The sequence below is a fragment of the Lepus europaeus genome, chromosome 7, assembly GCF_033115175.1.
Source record: "Lepus europaeus isolate LE1 chromosome 7, mLepTim1.pri, whole genome shotgun sequence".
NCBI classification, from domain to species: Eukaryota; Metazoa; Chordata; class Mammalia; order Lagomorpha; family Leporidae; genus Lepus; species Lepus europaeus.
This window is the reverse complement of record NC_084833.1, coordinates 39,052,975-39,072,215: the sequence shown is the minus strand read 5'-3', so window position 1 is coordinate 39,072,215 and position 19,241 is coordinate 39,052,975. Positions and strand designations below refer to the sequence as shown.

Here is a 19,241-nt window from a genome sequence, read left to right as displayed (position 1 = left end):
CTATATTCTTAAGATATATTTAATATTGTCTTTTAAAAAGAAACATGTAAGTGTGAGGGTTTGTCCTAACTAAAAGTTGTTGGTTAGTTGTTGGTTCCATACCCTGCCTATGCTCTTGATTCCAGCTTCCAGCTCATGCAGATAGCAGGAGGCAGAAAGTGTTGTCTCAAGCAGTTGGGTCCTTGCCACACATATGGGAGACCTTGACTGAATTCCAGCTCCTGGCCTTCTCAATCCCTTATTAGGGGCATTTAAAGAGTGAACCAATGGATGGGAACACTCAGTTCATCTAAATTTGTTTTTTCTCTCAAATAAATAAATAAAAATTAAAAATAGAAAAATATGTATATTAATAAGTAAAACCTTCTTTAGGTTATTTTCTTTTAAAAACTCACAAGGAACATTAAATAGCTAGAAGAGTGCTCTTTAGGATTCTTTAACAGAGGCCTCTCTTCATGGATATTATCTAAAGCTATGTTTGTTTTTCTTTGTGATGTCACTGCCTTGGAAAATATTATGATGAAATATTGTAATTGCTTATTGGAATGTTCAAAAACTTAAGTGTTTGTGATGTAAACTTTCATCTTAGTCCTTAGATAGGCAATTCTCCTTATGGTATGAAAGACAGTTTCTTCAAGGAATTTCTCATCTTGACATGAGATCTTAAAGTTTGACAGAAAAGACTTACATTTTTGACACCTAAGTACAGCATTGTCATAAATAAATGGAAACAACCATTTGTAAAAAGATAGAGACCCTGGGGCAGAGGCAGCAGTTAGAGAACCTACCACTCAGGTGGAGCCTGGATATTTGAATCTGTCCTCTTTGTTTAATAAGGTCTTAAAGTGGTATCAGGTCAAAGCAGGGTGGCAGGAGGAGAACTTTTAGTGAAAAAACAGCAGAAACAAACTATTTATTGAATACTGTTTTTAAGTAACATCTCTGGTGTTGTGTGCTCCATTCATCCTTACCTAATATGGTTGCCACTGACAGGAAGAATTTGCAAGGGCTCTTTGGTGACTTAAAATTGCTTGGATTCTAAAGTCTCCAAGAAGCCAGTCACCATTTAGATGCAAATAACATTACATTCTTTATTTCCACACCATGATGTCTTTTTTTTAATAAAGATTAATTATTGTATTTATTTGAAAGACATAGTTAGGGAATGTGAGGAGGGAGAGAAAGAGAATCTTCCATCCACTGGAAGATGCACTTCCATACAAAATAGCCCGACTGGGGCTGGGCCAGGCAACTAGGAGCCTGGAATGCCATCTGAGTGTTGCATGTGGGTGAGAGTTCTGCTGCCTTCCTAGACACATTAGCAGGGAACTGAATTGAAAGTGATTAGCTGAAACTGCAACTGGAGCTCACATGGGCTGTTGACAAACTGTTGCACCACATCATGGCCCCAGCTGTGACAGTTCTTAAAGACATCAACCTCAATATCATGTTTCCCCCAAAGTGTCTAGAAAGCAGATTACTGTATTTAATCTTAACTGGGAGTATGGACAAAGTGCCAAAAGCATACATGAAGTTCATCTTTTATTGCTGCTATATTCCATATGGGTAATCTCTTCCTGTGTTCTATCAGAGAATAATGGGAAAGGTGCAACCATGAAACTTTACCCAGTTAGAACTGTTTGTGAAGCTGTGAAATTATGTTTTTAGAGATTACATACAGATATTGAATGGATTACTGGATTTATTTACTAACTGCAGTACTCATTTGGCTAGTGATTAAGATATCAATGAAGAGGTCATGTCAGAACACTTGAGTTCAGTACCCTGCTCGCTGCTAATGCACACCCTGGGAGGCAATGGTAATGGTAATGACTCAGTTGATTGGATTTTTGCCATCCACATGTGAAACCTGGATGTAATGTGAGGATCCAGGCTTGGCTCCCCCTAGAGTGCATTGTAGGTTTTTGGAAAATGAACCAGCGGATGGGAGCTCCATGTTTCCGTATCTGCATCTTTCTGTCTCTCTGCCTCTCAAGTAAATGAATATTTTTTTTTTCAGTCAGCTCTTGTGAATGAGTTGATATAAGCTGCCTCTGAGGCAAAGGAAGACCTGTGTAAATAAAGGTATCCCAAGGGTTGAAGCAAGATATCCATTACCACAAAGGCCACAAGAGATCTAGGAATAGGAAATAATCATCTTTTTCTCTTTTGCCATCTTACTATCACCTTTGATTACAGAAAGTTAGTCACAAGGATTTCTGCTTTCTTATGTAATCTTTTCATATCCTTCCAACACCAAGGCAACAAATAATTTAATTTTAACCTACTCTTTCCACATTGTCTCCATCTCAATTCCCACTTCCACCTTCTACAAAGGAGCACAGGATTTATAATTTTCTGAATTTATAATTTTCTGAAGTTTCTTTAAAATAAGCAAAAATATTAAAACTTATAAACATACATATAATTATATATCTTCATTAGGTTGTATACATAATCTATTCGTAAGTACAGTTTAATACCTGAATACTGAAAGCTATGAAGGTTATTTTTAAATCAATCAAAATAAGGACAAGGGCTTGTCTGTTTTCTAGTTTCTCATTCCAAGGTGGATGAGCAAAATTGTATTGCTTATAGGTCATTGACCATGGAGTAAGAATAGTTTGGTTTCTAGAATCAAAATGGTGTTTGATAAAATTGGGTTCTCCTTGAGGCATTAGGATAAATGGGACTAAGCATTAAGAATTCATTAGAGATGAAGGCGGTAAGGTTAGTTTCTGCTGTAACTCAACTCTTCTGTTCACTTCTGGAGGGGATGTTCATAGATGCTGTTGTTTAAATAGCTAGGAATCATCTGATCCAGTTTTTAATGCACCTGACCTCATGGGTCATTCTGCTTGGACTTTTCTGATTAGTTTGTAGAACCTATTTTGTTCAGTTAAGCTATCTTTGCTCAGCCCCCAACTACCATGATAGTTCCTTATATTTCAGATTGGCTCAGTAGTTGTTTCTTTAAACATGTAGTTTAAAATGTACATAAAGACCTAAAATACCCATAGTAATATTGAGCAAAAAGAATAAACCATGTTATGTGACTACAAATTTTTCTATAAAGTGATAATAACCAAGTAGCATGACATTGGCATAAAAACAGATACATAGCAAAAATAAAGTAGGGCCTAGAAATAAATCCTTACATTTGCAGCAAATTGATGTTTTACAAAGTTGCCAAGAATGCACATGGGGAAAATATTAGTCTTTCAATTAGTCTTTTCAGTGTTGGGAAAACTGGATATACACATATGAAAGAATGAAATTAAGACCTTATTTCTTATCGTATACAAGAATTAAGTCAAAACAGAATAAAGACCTGGAAGTTTGAAACTACCAGAAGAAAACACAGGGGAAATGCTTCATGACATTGATCTGGGCAATGTTTTTTTAGATAAAATGTCAAAAGCAAAGGCTACCAAAACAAAAATAAATGTGTCAAACTGCAAAGCTCTGTACAGTAAAGGAAACAATCAATAGATTAAAAGGACAAACCTACAGAATGGAAGAAAATATTTTCAAGCTAAACATCTGATAAAAAGTTAATATCAAAAATATATAAAACTCATTTGTAAAAAATGTAATAATAGCCATACTTTAAAAATGGGAAAAATTCCTCAATGAAGACTTTAGAAAAGAAAGCATAAAAATGGCCATCAAGTGTGTGAAATATATTCAACACCACTAACCAAGAGGGAAGTTCAAAGCAAAACCTCAGTGAGATGTAATGTCAAGATTTGTTACAATGACTATTACAAAAAGACAAAGTAGAAGTGTTGGTGAGAATGAGGAGAAAGGAGAATGGTTAGACACTTTCAATTGAAAATAAATCAGTACAATTATTATGAAAAACAGTATGGAGGTTCTTCAACAAATTAAAAATAGAACTGAATGATCTCACACCTTGGTATTTATCCAATGAAAATTAAATTAGACTATTAAAGAGATATCTCAATGCTTATGTTTATTGCGGCACTATTCACAATAACCAAAATATGGAGTCAACTTAAGTGTCTATCAAGAGATGAATGGATAAATAATGTCTCATGTATACACAAAGGATAGTATGAAGGAAGCCATTACAAAGAATTTAATACTGTCATTTGCTACAGCATGATAAACCATGATAAATGAGAAGGTTATATTAAGTAAAATAAGCCAGACACATTAACACAAATACCGAATGATTTTCCTCATATGTGGGATTTAAAAAAGTTTATCTCATAGCTAAAGAGAGCAGAATGGTGATTACCAGAGTCCAGGAAGACTAGCCAGTAGGGGTGGGGAGATGTTGATCAAAGGATGTATAACTGCAGTTAGGATGAATGCAAATGATGTGTCCAGAATAACAAGTATAAGCTAAGCTGTCAATATTGAAAACATTTACACAAGTAGAAATAGCCAGTGCTCTGAGGGTTACACCCATAGGTTCAAGATTAACTTTTTTTTGTTTTAATAAACAGCTACCTTTTAACACAAAGAGTAGTTCTGGTACTACAAAGAACTAAGCTCACGGGAAAAAATAATATGCCACATTTATCTTCAATGCCAACATTCCAAAGTTTCTAACATGAATTGAATCATTTTTATCCTGAGTAGATTATTTGTTACAAGTATAATAATTTTAGGAGATAAATGGCATTAGCAAATTTAGCTGTTTGACAATCCTTCTTACCCATTCTGTGTCTCATGAGATTCTCGCCTTATTGACAGAACATTAAGGGGAAAAATCGGAGAATGTTGGTCTGCTGGGTCATGAAAAGTAATTTTCTGAAAATTTACAGAACATAGGCCAGAGCTCATCTTTTTTTACAGAATCCAATAACATTTCTCATCAAGTTAAGTTGCTGTGAAAGATATGGGAGATTTTATTCTCTGCCTTCTCAGACTATATGATTAATAATAAATGGCCAATAGTTTAGAATAGTTTGATTTGGAATATGTGTGACTTTTCCTAATTACTCTGTGTATAGTCAAGGACACTGATGGTTATTCTAAGCAGTGTCTCAGTGCCAGAAACACTGATACTTTGATCTGGAGGTTTGCCAGTTCTAGTTAAATATTCAACTGAAATAGTAGCCTTTGGCCAAGGTAATGATTTGGGCCATGTCTCAGAAATACTTTTCTGTGTTCTACTATTTTGACGACATTTTCATTTTGACTTGAAAAAATGCAAATAAATTCAACCTGCCCTCATATAATTTGGCCTCTCTGTGTTGAGTTTCCCCTTCTTTTTAGGCACCTGTGCACCTTTCATCTGTTTTGAATCCACAGTCAAAAGAAGGGAGTATCTTAATATTTCAAGTACACTTGCGACTGAATTACTCTAAGAATAGCTTGTGCTGACTGGGCTGTCTGACTCATTCACCACAGTATCCCTGGGCCACACAGAGAATTACTAACACAAAAGCCCCCATACACAGTTTCTGCAAAGGTTCTTGGGGATAAGGTGGCTAAAGTGCTAGGCTCCTCAGCTTACCTCTGATTTATTATTATTATTATTATTATTATAATGATTTATTTATTTGAAAGGCAGAGTTATAGAGGGAGAGAGAGAGGGAGATAGAGGAAGAGAGAGACCCATCTATTTCCTGCTTACTCTCCCACATCTGTAACAGCCAACCCTGAGCTAGGTGGAAGCCAGGAGCCAGGAGCTTTATCTGGGTCTCCCACATGGGTAGCAGGGACCCAAACACTTGGGCCATATTTCACTGCTTTAACCAGGCCACAAGCAGGGAGTTGGATTGGAAATGGAACAGTCAGGACACAAACAAGCACCCATAAGGAATGCCAGTATCACAGGCTGCGTCTTTACAAGCTATGCCACCACGCTACTCCCTTACCTGTAGATTTCTGATTTCTCCTTTTCTCGATCCTGACCAAGCAGTTCTTCACTATCATATGAACTCTTCAATGTTTTTTTTAAAATTTTGCTTTGCATAACTACTTGTTTTTATATGCAATGTTGATACAGATGATCAAAATTACAAATTCAGTTATATTTTAGGAATACTTTTGTTGCACCTGTGGTGTTATCAATGCCTTAAATGCATTTCCTAAGCACGTGTTGAAAATCAAATATCTACATAGTATGTATTATGAAAACCCTTTTTCTGGTTTAGGAATTCGTTGAAGGAGAACAAAGCATTTATGATAGCAAGAAATACATTGAAATTATGCTCCTAATTTTTCAAACTCCATATAAAGTTTAACTTCTCAAATTCCCTTGACAGTCTTTTAGGACAAAATGTTCACTTGCAAAAAAATAATAAATTCTTAAATATATTTTCTTTGTATTTCCATCTTATCACAGGTATCAGTCAAAATCTCTAACTACTTGTGAGTTTAAATAAATTTTGCATGGAAGCATTTTGAGATTTGATAGTGTTCACAGATCTTCAACACATCTGCTCTGAGGTGAACATTTATTAGAAATATGCCCCTTAAGCCTCATGAAATCCATTCTGAATCACTAGTGACTAAATATGCATGCAATATTTCTTGTAAGCATATGTTGTCAAAATTCAATGTTTAAAAATGATTATGTAAGTATAAGTATAGTTGACCGAAAGGCATGCATTGTTTAGGGATCATAATTAAAATCAGAGTTCATGAAGGCAGGAGTGTGTCGTGGTTAAGAGTCTGCTTGGGATTCCTGCGTCTCATATCAGAGTGCCTGGGTTTGCATTCCAGCTCTGATCTAGATTCCAGGTTCCTGCTAATGTAAACCCTGGATGGGGCAGCGAGTGGCAGCTCTAGCAGTTAATTCCCTGTTATCCATATGGCAAACATCGATTCAATTCTAGGTTCCCTGTCATTTGGGGCCTCAACCAGAAGATGGGAGGTCCCTTTCTGTCTGTCTCTGCATTTCAAATATAGTAAAATAAATGGAGCTTGTGTTTAAAGATCTTAGTTGTAATAATAGATATAGTGTATATTTAAAATTGTCATTCAAGTTCCTTTTTGTCCCTGTTGTATTATACAGGTGAGGGGAAGGAGATATTATTAATTATCAGTAAGTTATCAGTTAGATTTTTAACTACTAAACAAGCATACCATCCCAGATTGTCTACTTTTAAGATCATCTGAATTGTGTACCATATTCTTTTGGAATGAATTATTATAGATATATTGAGATTCCTGTTTAACACCTCCTGAATATTTTCCTCAATTTTCCTTAATAGTACTAATCAGTATTTTGATTTGTGATGATTATGTTCCTGTGAATACTTTTATACTTTTCCTATATGACATACAGCCTTAAACAATATTGGGCATTTTTTGTGCATTTGAAATTTGAACAAAAATATACTTGCTTGATATTTCTTTTTAAAAAGTTCAGTAGTACCTCCTGTAATAATTGTCTAAGAGGACATAGTAGCTATCATATTTGTGTGGTGACAAAACAAATGGTGATACACATGTGACCACAGTTTATTTATTCACTTTACACCGATAGGCTGTTTTGGTTTCAGGCCTCTGCTAGAATAATGCAATGATATTTTTTTCTTTTGTCAAGTGTGTTTTATATCTTACCATATTTTTCTACTGAATCACTTGTATTTTGTTTATTTTGAGAAATTATTTATATATCTTGGCACTTTTATTGTTTTTATTCATGAAAAATTTCATCTAATTATAACATTTTTTCACAGATTTTATGATATCTTCTAAATGTACAAAATTTTTATTTGAATATAACTAAATTTATCAGATGTTTATTTAATGACTGGTACTAATACTATTTTCCTTTTTGAAAACAAAAAAATGAACATTTCCTAAAAAAGTCATAAAAAATATCTTCCATGTTTTATGCAAAATTTTAATTTTTTACTTCTCATATTTAATCTCTCAATCTTTTGATTTTATTGTTGTATATTATGACTTGATCATCTGTTTATTTCCATAAAAGTAACCAATTTTGTTGATAGTGCCACCCTATCCATTAAATAAAATTCCTGGATTTGTAAATCTATTTTGGTCATATACTGAGATATGTTAGTATCTTCCTGGGGTCTGTGTTCTGTCTCTACTTCTATACTGATCTATCTCTATTTCTTTATTGTCTTTTCATGCATGAATACCAGGTTTCTTATTTAAGAAATATTTACCTACCCTTCCTGCCTCCCACTGAATTGCCTTGCCACCCATACTACAACTTAACTGATCACAAATTTATAGATTTATTTCTGGGCTAGAATTGGTGTTTGGGTATAGCCTAAAGTAGTAGTCCAAATTTAATTATTTTGAGATGGATACTCAATTCATCTGAATAAGTGTAGGTTAGAAAATAAACCAAACTTTTAGTTGCAATATTTTCTGATTTCCAATCAATTTATTTCTTGAAATTAGCTATTTAAAATATTATTAATTTCTAAATTTGTGAATGTTTGCTATCAACATTGTGGCTATTATTTATGTCATTGTTATCCAGGTTTGACCCAGGGCAGCTGTAGTGTCAACTCATTGTCTTGTCTTTTTGGTTTGTTCTTCCTTTTTTTCTACCAGGAATCTGGAGTTTTACATACTAATTCTTCTCTTCCTCTATGAATTTCAAAAGATATGTATTATATTTTACCTGTCATTTCCAGATATTTTGTTACATGAGGGTTTGAAAATTACGTTTTCCATATTGTAAGAATTACAGCCATGATTTTGTTCTTATTAACTTTGTCTAAAACTTAGTACCAGTTTCTTCTAGGACGGTTTTGCATCTCTGCAACTTCCCCTTAAAAAAGACCTCCACTCCAAAGAATGTGATTTGTATTCCGTTTGATTCATGAAATTTATCACAATGAATTAGACAAGACTGCTTGTCACTCTGGAATAGGTGAAGCTCTGGTCTCCCGTTTTCTCCTTCATGATGTTACAGGTACTTACTAAGGAGTAAAACAGATCTCAGTTGTCCCTTGTAATTTTTCCTAGAAAGACCAGTGGAACACTTTGGAGAGTTAATTCTGCTGTTAGATGAGAATTTTTTCTAAAAAAAATAAAACCCTTAGCCAGTGTTATTTGAAGAATCTATAGATCTTCAAAAGACACCCTTCTGGTGGAAAGAGTATCAGTGGTGTTGAAGCTTCGGAGCTCTTGTTATAATACCAGCTCCTTGATTTGTGCTAGGAGAATTAAGCCACAGTAAGGAGGAACCAGTCGTCTAGATAACTGAGCAGTGACTGAAACATTAGAAAAATCCAGACCCACTATTTTCTTTCTTTCTTTCATACCTTTTTTATTTCCTATGTTGTGACAATTCCCAAACTGATATTATCCTGATGCTGTTTTTTGGGGGAGCTAGGTGAATGAGACTTTACTTCCCTCAGGCAATTTTTTTTTTTTTTTTCCATTCGCTTGTTCACTCCCCGAATCGCTGCTACGGCCAGAGCTGGGCCGATCTGAGGCCAGGAACCAGGAGTTTCTTCCAGATCTCCCATATGGGATGCCGGCACCACAGGTGCAGCTTTATCTGCTACGTCACAGCGCTGGCCCTAAATTCAATCTTTAATCTCCCAAACCAACTGTTTAATTTTTATCTAATTCATCATCATTACAGTGATAGACATACTCTAGGATTGTCTTTCATATTTGCTGCCTGCTGGTGTTCATATAAAATGTAATCCTCGCCCTTGTGACTTGCTTCTACAAACTAGCATAAGACAAACGTGATGAGATGGCACTGCTTTGAAAGTGTCACACAGGGTGGCACTGTGGCGCAGTAGCTTAATCCTCCACCTGCAGTGCCAACATTCCATATTGGTGCTGGTTTTAGTCCCGGCTTCCCCTCTTCCAATCCAGCTCTCTGCTGTGGCCTGGGAAGGCAGTGGAGGATGGCCCAAGTGCTTGGGCCCCTACACCTGCATGGGAGACTGAGAAGCACCTGGCTCCTGGCTTTGGATCAGCGCAGTTCCGGTCATTGTGGCCATCAGGGGAGTGAACCAGCAGAAGGAAGACCTTTCTGTCTGCTTTCCATCTCACTGTCTCTAACTCTACTTCTCAAATAAATAAATAAAATCTAAAAAAAAAAAGTGTCACACTGTAGAAGACTCCTTCTTGCTGAGGACTTGGTTTTGAATCTGTTCTTGATGGTTTGGAGAAGGAAGCAGCCATATTAGGAGAGTCCACATATTAAGAATCTGTAGAAGGCTTCTATGAGCTGAGCTTATCCTCCAACCAACAACCAACAAGAAGTTGGCCACTCACTCCTTCACCACAAGAAAAAGTTCTACAGAAAACCTGTGATAATTTCAAAGTAATCCCTCCCTAATTAAGACTGTGCCCTGGCTGACCCCTGATTTTGGTTTTTCAAGGCCCCAAGCAAAGGACCCTACTAAGCAAGGTCTGAACACCTGACTCACAGAAATGTAAAAGGAAATATATATGCATTGTGATTTTTAATGCAATAATAGAAACCCAATATGGTTACCCTGGGATATGGTATTCTGATACCTTGAAACATGACTTCATCAATGAAACTTTGTGTTCTGTTACAAAACCCAACTGAAAACTTCATACTAAAACACCAGCAGGTACTAGTCACCAAGCCAGTTAAATATAACTGTTGATATATTCTTTCTGATTGACTCAAACATATCTGAAGATTTTAGCAAATTATTTTTCTATAACTGTATTTTTGCATAACTGACTAGGGGCAGGTGCTGAGGCCTAACACGTAAAGTCACTGTCTGGGATGCCAGCGTCCCATATGGGAGCTGGTTTCTGTCCAGCTGCTCCACTTTTAATCTAACACCTTGCTAATGACCTGGGAAAAGCAGAGAAAGATGGCCCAAGTATTTGGGCCCATGCCACTCACATGGGAAACCTGGATGAAACTCCTGGCTCCTGCCTTGGCCTGGCCCAGTGCTGGCCATTGCAGCCATTTGAAGAGTGAACCAGAGGGTAGAAGATTCTCTCTCTCTCTCTCTCTCTCTCTCTCTCTCTCTTGCTTGTTTCTCTTTCTCCCTCTCTCTGTATCTCTGAATTTCAAATAAATTAATACATTTTTTTTAAAAGAAACGGATGACTAAAGATTAATCAAAAAGATTCCCAGTAAGGATGCTTCCAAGTACTCAGTTTGGCTAAAATTACAGTGATGTCAGGAATTTCTTATTTTGAGAAGCTGTATTTTCTTTTTCTTTTTTTAAAGTTTTATTTATTTATTAAAAAGAGTTACACAGAGACAAAGAGAGGCAGAGAAAGAGAGAGAGGTCTTCTATCCACTGGTTCACTCCCCACTTGGCCGCAACGACTGGAGCTGTGCCAATCCTAAGCCAGAAGCCAGGAGCTTCTTCTGGGTCTCCTACACGGGTGCAGGGGCCCAAGGACTTGGGCCATCTTCAACTGCTTTCCTAGACCACAGCAGAGAACTGGATTGGAAGTGGAGCAGCCAGGACTCCAATCAGCGCCCATATGGGATGACGGCACTTCAGGCAGCAGCTTTACCTGCTACGCCACAGCGCCGGCCCCAAGAAGCTGTATTTTCTTTTTTAATTTTTTAAAATTTATTTTATTTATTTGAAAGACAGAGTTACAGAGAGAGGCAGAGAGAGAGAGAGGTCTTCCATCTGCTGGTTCACTCCCAAGATGGCCACAACAGCCGGAGCAGCGCCGATCTGAAGCCAGGGGCCAGGAGCTTCTTCCGGGTCTCCCACGCAGGTGCAGGGGCCCAAGGACTTGGACCATCTTCTACTGCCTTCCCAGGCCATAGCAGAGAGCTGGATTGGAAGAAGAGCAGCTGGGACTAGAATCGGCACCCATATGGGATGCCAGCACTTGTAGGCCAGGGCTTTAACCCGTTGTGCCACAGCACCAGCCCCAAGAAGCTATATTTTCTAAAGAACTTTTTTAAACTTCCCTGGCTATACCAAAGGCACCTCTTTTAGAATTTCTTCCTTTTCCTGTATATCCTTAATTAATAATATATGATCAACATCAATGTCATCTTCCTAGTAAAGAGCATGACTATAATACATAATTTTTCCTCTGACACATATGTATCCTTTCATTCAACATACACATATTGAATGTTGTATATACAAGTTCAATGACAAAATATTAGAGTGAGGATATACCCCATCAATGCACCTTACTTGTTTATTTCTCACCTTGTAATAATATTGAATTATTTAATTTAGTATCATAAATATATGAGGAACTGGCTCGCTTTCACCATCTGTGAAATGGGAAAGTAATATCGATCTGTCAGTTTTTGTGAGCATAAAATGAATTAGCATATACAAAATACCTGAAATATCACTTTGTTTCTGCTTACCCTATATTAACTATTATTTCTTTTTTTTAACTTTTATTTAATGAATATAAATTTCCAAAGTACAGCTTATGGATTACAATGGTTTCCCCCCCATAACTTCCCTCCCACCCGCAACCCTCCCCTTTCCTGCTCCCTCTCCCCTTCCATTCACATCAAGATTCATTTTCAATTCTCTTTATATACAGAAGATCAGTTCTTTACATAAGTTTATTAGTTATTATTTTGTTTATTAGAACTTTGTTTTGCCAGATTATAACAAGATCACTTAGAGAACCCAACTATGTGAAATAAGTACTCCAGTGTTATTGATTTATGGGGAATTAGCATTTCTGAATATCACATGAACATTGTAAGGGGTTGACATTGTGCTAAGGAGACAGTAAAGTCCGGGCATTACGGCCTAGCAGGTTAAGGCACCGTCTGCAGTGCTGGCATCCCATACGGGCACTAGTTTGAGTCCTGCCTGATCTACTTCCAATCCAGCTCCCTGCAAATGTGCCTGGGAAAGCAGTAGAGGATGGCCCAAGTCCTTGGGATCCTACACCCATGAGAGTGACTCGGAGGAAGCTCTTGGCTCCTGGCTTTGGACTCCACCTCCAACTATTGCAGCCATTTAGGGAGTGAGCAAGCAGATGGATGATCTCTCTATTTCTCTCTCTCTCTCTATCTCTGACAAGGCTCTCAATGGCACTGAAGGCCATTCCATAGCATTAATGTCATATTTTTGGCATTCCTAACACTCATAATTAAAGATAATTTATATGGGAGAATATAATTATTTATATTTCTGGCATATTTAAGTTGGATACATTAGAAATAAATATGTGCACTTAATATACTTTTTAATTAAAACGTTCTAATAGGTACCATTTTAAAATGAAAAATTTGTCTGAGAGAGAAATCAGAAATTTTAATCATTCTAGCAGCACTTAATGAATTTCTACCCTGTGTGGAATTTCTTCTGAACCACAGTGTTTGCTTTACTTTGTTTGCTTTTAACAGGAATTGGTTTTGTTGTAAACATGTGACTTTCTTGACAATATTGTTTCTCCTTTATCGTAAAAAAAAAAAATCCATTGAAAATGATTTTATCTCTCTAATTAGTAGGGTTTGTAATAAGAGCTATTAGACAATGGCTGTAATTCTAAAATAAGTTTTAATTATATACAAAGGCTTTGGGCTTTTTTTTCTAATAAGGAGCATAAAGCTAGAATTTTTGGATAAATCATGGCATTGGACTAACAACATCTAGACTACCATCTCCTAACTTGATGCTAAATGTCACCATAAAAGGATGAAGAAAGTGAAAAATAAACACATACTAGAAACTAATATGGATGAGTTTTCACTCTTTGCCTAACCAATTGAATAGGTTTAAGAAACGTAAGCCAAGAACGATGACACTTGGCCTCATGAGCTTAAACCACCTGTTGGCCACCCAAATGATAGAGGAAAGTCAGACTAACCTGGTTCATTGCTTGACTTTTACAGTGAGCTGCAGGGGCTACAAAGACAAGAAAACTAAGCACCCACTGCCCTTCTTAACAAGAGTAGCCTTTGGTGTAGGCCAGAGTTATGCCCTGACTCTGTGTCCCAGCCTTAGGAATGTCTATTTGTATATCCCTTTTTGTCTTTTTTGAAGTAGTGGCCAAGACCAGCAGTTAAAGTGTCAAATAGGTGACATTTCTAACCTAATTATTTTTTTCCATGGCATCTGTGTATTCATGTTGACTTCTACTTCAAAGGACTATGAGGATGAAATTAACTTATATTATGAAACACTTGGCAAAATGTCTGACACATAATATTCAATTATTGGCAGGCATTATTGTCATTATCATTATTATGCAATTACAATTCCCTGCTGTCTCTGTCCTTAGCTTTATTGTGATGCTCCATGAAATAATACTGGAAATTTCAAAACATTTCCACTGGTTAAAGAAACTAGCAATTTAATGCCTTCTTGTTTTTGAGCCAAGGAGTTGCTAGTACTGTGACTTCATATGCTTGAACCTATTTTCTTTGAAAAGCTGCAGCCCACTAGGGGCTCCTAAAACACTGATGTGTGCCTGTGGGATGTCATTCTTGGAGACACCCCCTGTTGTTTCACCTGAATGATTCCTTGGTCTGTCTCCTTGAGTACCAGATTACTTTGGGTCTTAGGTCTTTTACCTGAAGCTGTATATGTGTCCCAGTCAGGCTCATTTGAGATGCACTGACTAATATTAACTAAAAACTCACCAGATGATAGGAACATATTTTTTACATATTCTTGAGATTCAGGAAGATTTGTTGATACATTAAGCTAGCTTTATTTAGGTTATAGCATATAAGAGTATGGACTGGAGAGCCTTAGCAGCTGTATTTCAAGAGAATGCAGTTAGGGAAAGGTTTGTGAAGGATAATAAGAGCCTAGACTGGGAAATTTTAATGTGGGTCTTTTAAAATGCAGGGATTCAGTTGAAAACTGAGCAGACCCTACAAAATGTAGGTTGGGTTGATGGGGATAGCAAAGTAAGTATTCTAAAGCAGTTTTGATAAGCAAGCTAATAGTTTTGAGAAGCAAGCTGCTTCAGTTGGTTTTCAGTCTTCTATCTTAACAGCAAATATTTCCTGAAGCAATTAGCTCAAGAGGTATTACACAGGCCGGCATTGTGGTTTAGTGGGTAATACCTCCATCTCAGACACCAGTATCACATAAGGGCGCCAGTTTGTGTCCTGGCTTCTTAATGGCTTGTGAAAAGCAGTGAATTATGGCCAGAGTGTTTGGACTCCTGCCACTCATGTGGGAGACCTGGATGAAGCTCTCAGCTCCTGGCTTTCTCCTGGCTCAGCTTTGGCTGTCACAGCCATCTGGGGAGTAAACCAGAAGATGAAAAATATCCCTGTCTCTGTCTCTCCCTCTCTTCTTTGTCTGTAACTCTAATTTCCAAAAAAAAAAAATCTTTTTTAAGAAAAGAGATATTACATGACTTCAATATTGTTGAACACATGTTTAGGAAAGCATACCTGGTTTGATTCTATTTAGCAAACAAAATTGTGTTGGTTTCAGTTCTGAGTATTTAATGTTCTTTCAGCTTTAAGGTCTTTGTCTATGAAATGCAAGTTGTGAGTAGTAAAGAAGTTAGTAAAAAAGCCTGGGTGTAATATTTAATAAATACCCAACATGTTAGCTGATATTATTTTTATAGATCCTAATTAAATAAAACACACTTGAATGTGTCTTGATGCCAGCATCAACAAATTTGATTTCAAGAATTAGACTCCCAAATTTCAAATCCTGGCTATATCTCTTGCTCATTTGTCCCCTATAGCAAATTGCAAAATTTTATTAATTATTGTTCCATATCTCCTAATTGTAATATAAAAATACATCTTTCAATATTGGGTTCTAAAGATCCAAATGAAGGTGACCATAGTCAAAGTATGTGTATGTTTCTAATCCACACTGTTAAATCATTGCTTTATTTGCAGAATGACATGAATTACATAGCATCCAGTGGACTTCTATTCAAAGATGGCAAAAAACGAATTGACTACATCCTGGTTTACAGAAAGACAAATATACAATATGACAAAAGAAACACATTTGAAAAGAACCTCAGAGCAGAGGGCTTAATGTTGGAGAAGGAGGTAAGTGCTTTAATGCTCATATTACTAGTTATGGTGTGATTTCTGGAGCAGGTAAAAGCACTTGCATTTTATTATGGAAATTATTTCCCACATGGTATTATAAAATGTATGTGGTTTTCTCCAAAAATAGTATAATTTCATTTAAATATGCAACCACTTATAAACTACACATTTCTGAATATTTTAGATAGTTTTAAAGGATATGACATTTTTTCACTATTAAAAACTGAAAGAATAATTATGTACCTTTGTAAAATAGAAAAAATTTATGAAAATAAAAACAAAATATTAAATAAAAGAGTTTGCTAAATATTTGTAATTTAATGCTGTAGTTGGAAAAAGATTTTCTTTCCAAACCTTATTCTTTTTTAACAAATCCATTAAAATTTTTTCTAGTGAAATAATAAAAGTACCAAAGTCAAAGTCACTAGGAAGAATATAAAATTAGAAAAGAGGAAAAAGCATAACCTTCAGAGTTCTATTATACAAAATATCACTCTTGTTATTTTTGTTAAATGTTTTAAGGACTTATAAAGCCTGTATTCGGCACATTACAAAAAGAAAACGGTCTGATGGGAAATATTAACAGCATAGAAATGTATAAAACAAAGAGTGCATATATACCATCTCCCTAGTCACGCCCTTCTCTTGGGTGACTGCGAACAGCTTGACTTTATCCTGCTCCTTGCCCCTCAGTGTATTTTCTATGTATGCCAAAACTCATGCACATTTTTTTAAACTTTTATTTAATGAATATAAATTTCCAAAGTACAGCTTATGAATTGCAATGGCTTCCCCCCTCATAATTTCCCTACCACCCGCAATCCTCCCATTTCCCGCTCCCTCTCCCCTTCCATTCACATCAAGATTCATTTTCAATTCTCTTTATATACAGAAGATCAGTTTAGTATATATTAAGTAAAGATTTCAACAGTTTGCTCCCACATAGCAACACAAAGTGAAAAATACTGTTGGAGTACTAGTTATAGCATTAAATCACAATCTACAGCACATTAAGGACAGAGATCCTACATGATACTTTTAAAAAATTGATTAATTTTCTATGCAAGTTCCAATTTAAAACCAAGTTGGTTTTTTTTTTCATTTTCAATTATCTTTATATACCGAAGATCAATTCAGTATATACAAAGTAAAGATTTCATCAGTTTGCACCCACACAGAATATAAAGTGTAAAATACTGTTTCAGTACTAGTTATAGCATTAATTTACATTGAACAACACATTAAGGACAGAGATCCTACATGAGGAGTAAGTACACAGTGACTCCTGTTGTTGAATTAACAATCTGACACTCTTCTTTATGGCATCAGTAATCTCCCTAGGCTCTAGTCATGAGTTGCCAAGGCTGTGGAAGCCTTTTGAGTTTGCCAACTCCAATCTTATTTAGACAAGGTCATAGTTAAAATGGAAGTTCTCTCCTCCCAACAGAGAAAGGTACCTCCTTCTTTGATGGTCCCGTTCTTTCCACTGGGATCTCACTCGCAGAGATCTTTCATTTAGGTCCTTTTTTTTTTGGCCAGAGTGTCCATGCCTAAAATACTCTCATGGGCTCTTCAGCCAGATCTGAGTGTCTTAAGGGCTGATTTTGAGTCCAGAGTGCTGTTTTTAGGACATCCGCCATTCTATGAGTCTGCTGTGTATCCCGCTTCCCATGATGGATCGTTCTCTCCCTTTTTGATTCTATCAGTTAGTATTAGCAGACACTAGTCTTGTTTGTGTGATCCCTTTGACTCTTAGACCTATCAGTGTGATCAATTGTGAACTGAAATTGATTACTTGGACTAGTGAGATGGCATTGGTACGTGCCACCCTTGATGAGTTTGTATTGGAATCCCCTGGCATATTTCTAACTCCACCATTTGGGGCAAGTCCGATTGACCATGTCCCAAATTATACATCTCCTTCCTCTCTTATTCCCACTCTTATATTTAACAGGGATCACTTTTCAGTTAAAATTTAAACACCTAAGAATAATTATGTGTTAATTGCAGAGTTCAACCACTAGTACTAGAACAAAACAAAACAAAAATACTAAAATGGATAAAGTATTACATTGTACATCAATAGTCAGGACAAGAGCTGATCAAGTCACTGTTTCTCATAGTGTCCATTTCACTTCAACATGTTTCCCCTTTGGTGCTCAGTTAGTTGTCACCGATCAGGGAGAACATATGATATTTGTCCCTTTGGGACTGACTTAATTCACTCAGCATAATGTTTTCCAGATTCCTCCATCTTGTTGCAAATGACTGGATTTCATTGTTTTTGACTGCTATATAGTATTCTATAGAGTACATGTCCCATAATTTCTCATGCACATTTTTAACACAGAATCAGTCATGATATTTATGAAATACATGTACTGCTCTGGAATTTGGCAATATGCTATCAATAGCTTAGACTGTCATCACATTTAGAAGCTGCTGCACATTTTAATAGGTGCAGAGTATTAATCTTTGGAATTTATTTAACCATTCCCCTACTGAAAGAAAAAAAATAATTTATCAATTTGAGAGATGCCTAAATTACTGCTGCTTGGGATTAGTTAGACTTTTAAAACTTGGAAGCACTAAACTAAGAAAAAAATCCTGATGAGTTATATGATTATATAGCTAGGAAATTTGCTGATAGCACTGGTCAGAGTGTTCATAGGCACTTTGATATATCTTTACAACTCCCTTTCTCCCTCATATGCCAGCATCAATTTCTGAAGAACATGCATTGAGTTCTGAAATGTACCTTGAGGTGCTTCTAGAAAAGTAATTCATTTATATTTATTAAAACCCTTTTAATAAGTATAAAATACAAACATGTAATGGCTTGTATCATGGCAAGCAAAACATTATTCACGCACTGCCTGATGTTCCACAATTGCTCAAGTAAAATTCTGACTTCAGTTTCCTGTTGACTTCTTTATTGTTTCTTTTGTATGCTTCTCTGGAAAGCTTAATCCAAAAAGCCCCTCTTGCTTTTAAATCAAGAGATGTTTACTAAAAACAAATGCATGAACTCAGTCTTGTGACAAGCTTTTATTCATTGGATTTTCCTATGATTTCTTCTCCATACAAATAGAATTAATCATTTCCTCATCTCTCTCAGAGAAGCTTATACAGATATTCTAACTTAATACTAGTAATTATTTTGCTGACTTATTTCCAATTATTCATTCATTCAGCAGATAACTTTGACAAGTACTGAGCAAGCTGCTGTGGAATTCCAATAAGTAAAGCAGACTCTGAGACTGCCTCATTGAATTCACAGCTTAGGAGTTAGACGTGAAAATTATTTATTTGTCATGGATATGTCTCA

At 36.1% G+C, this 19,241-nt stretch overlaps 1 protein-coding gene across 1 annotated transcript in view; it reads left to right on the top strand.

The window, feature by feature from the left end:
* Positions 1 to 19,241, top strand: part of ANO3 (anoctamin 3) — a 418,996-nt gene that overhangs the window by 242,638 nt on the left and 157,117 nt on the right. Inside the window, 1 exon segment of the mRNA XM_062198061.1 lies at positions 15,752 to 15,910. Within this exon segment, the coding sequence (XP_062054045.1) occupies positions 15,752 to 15,910 (159 nt within the window).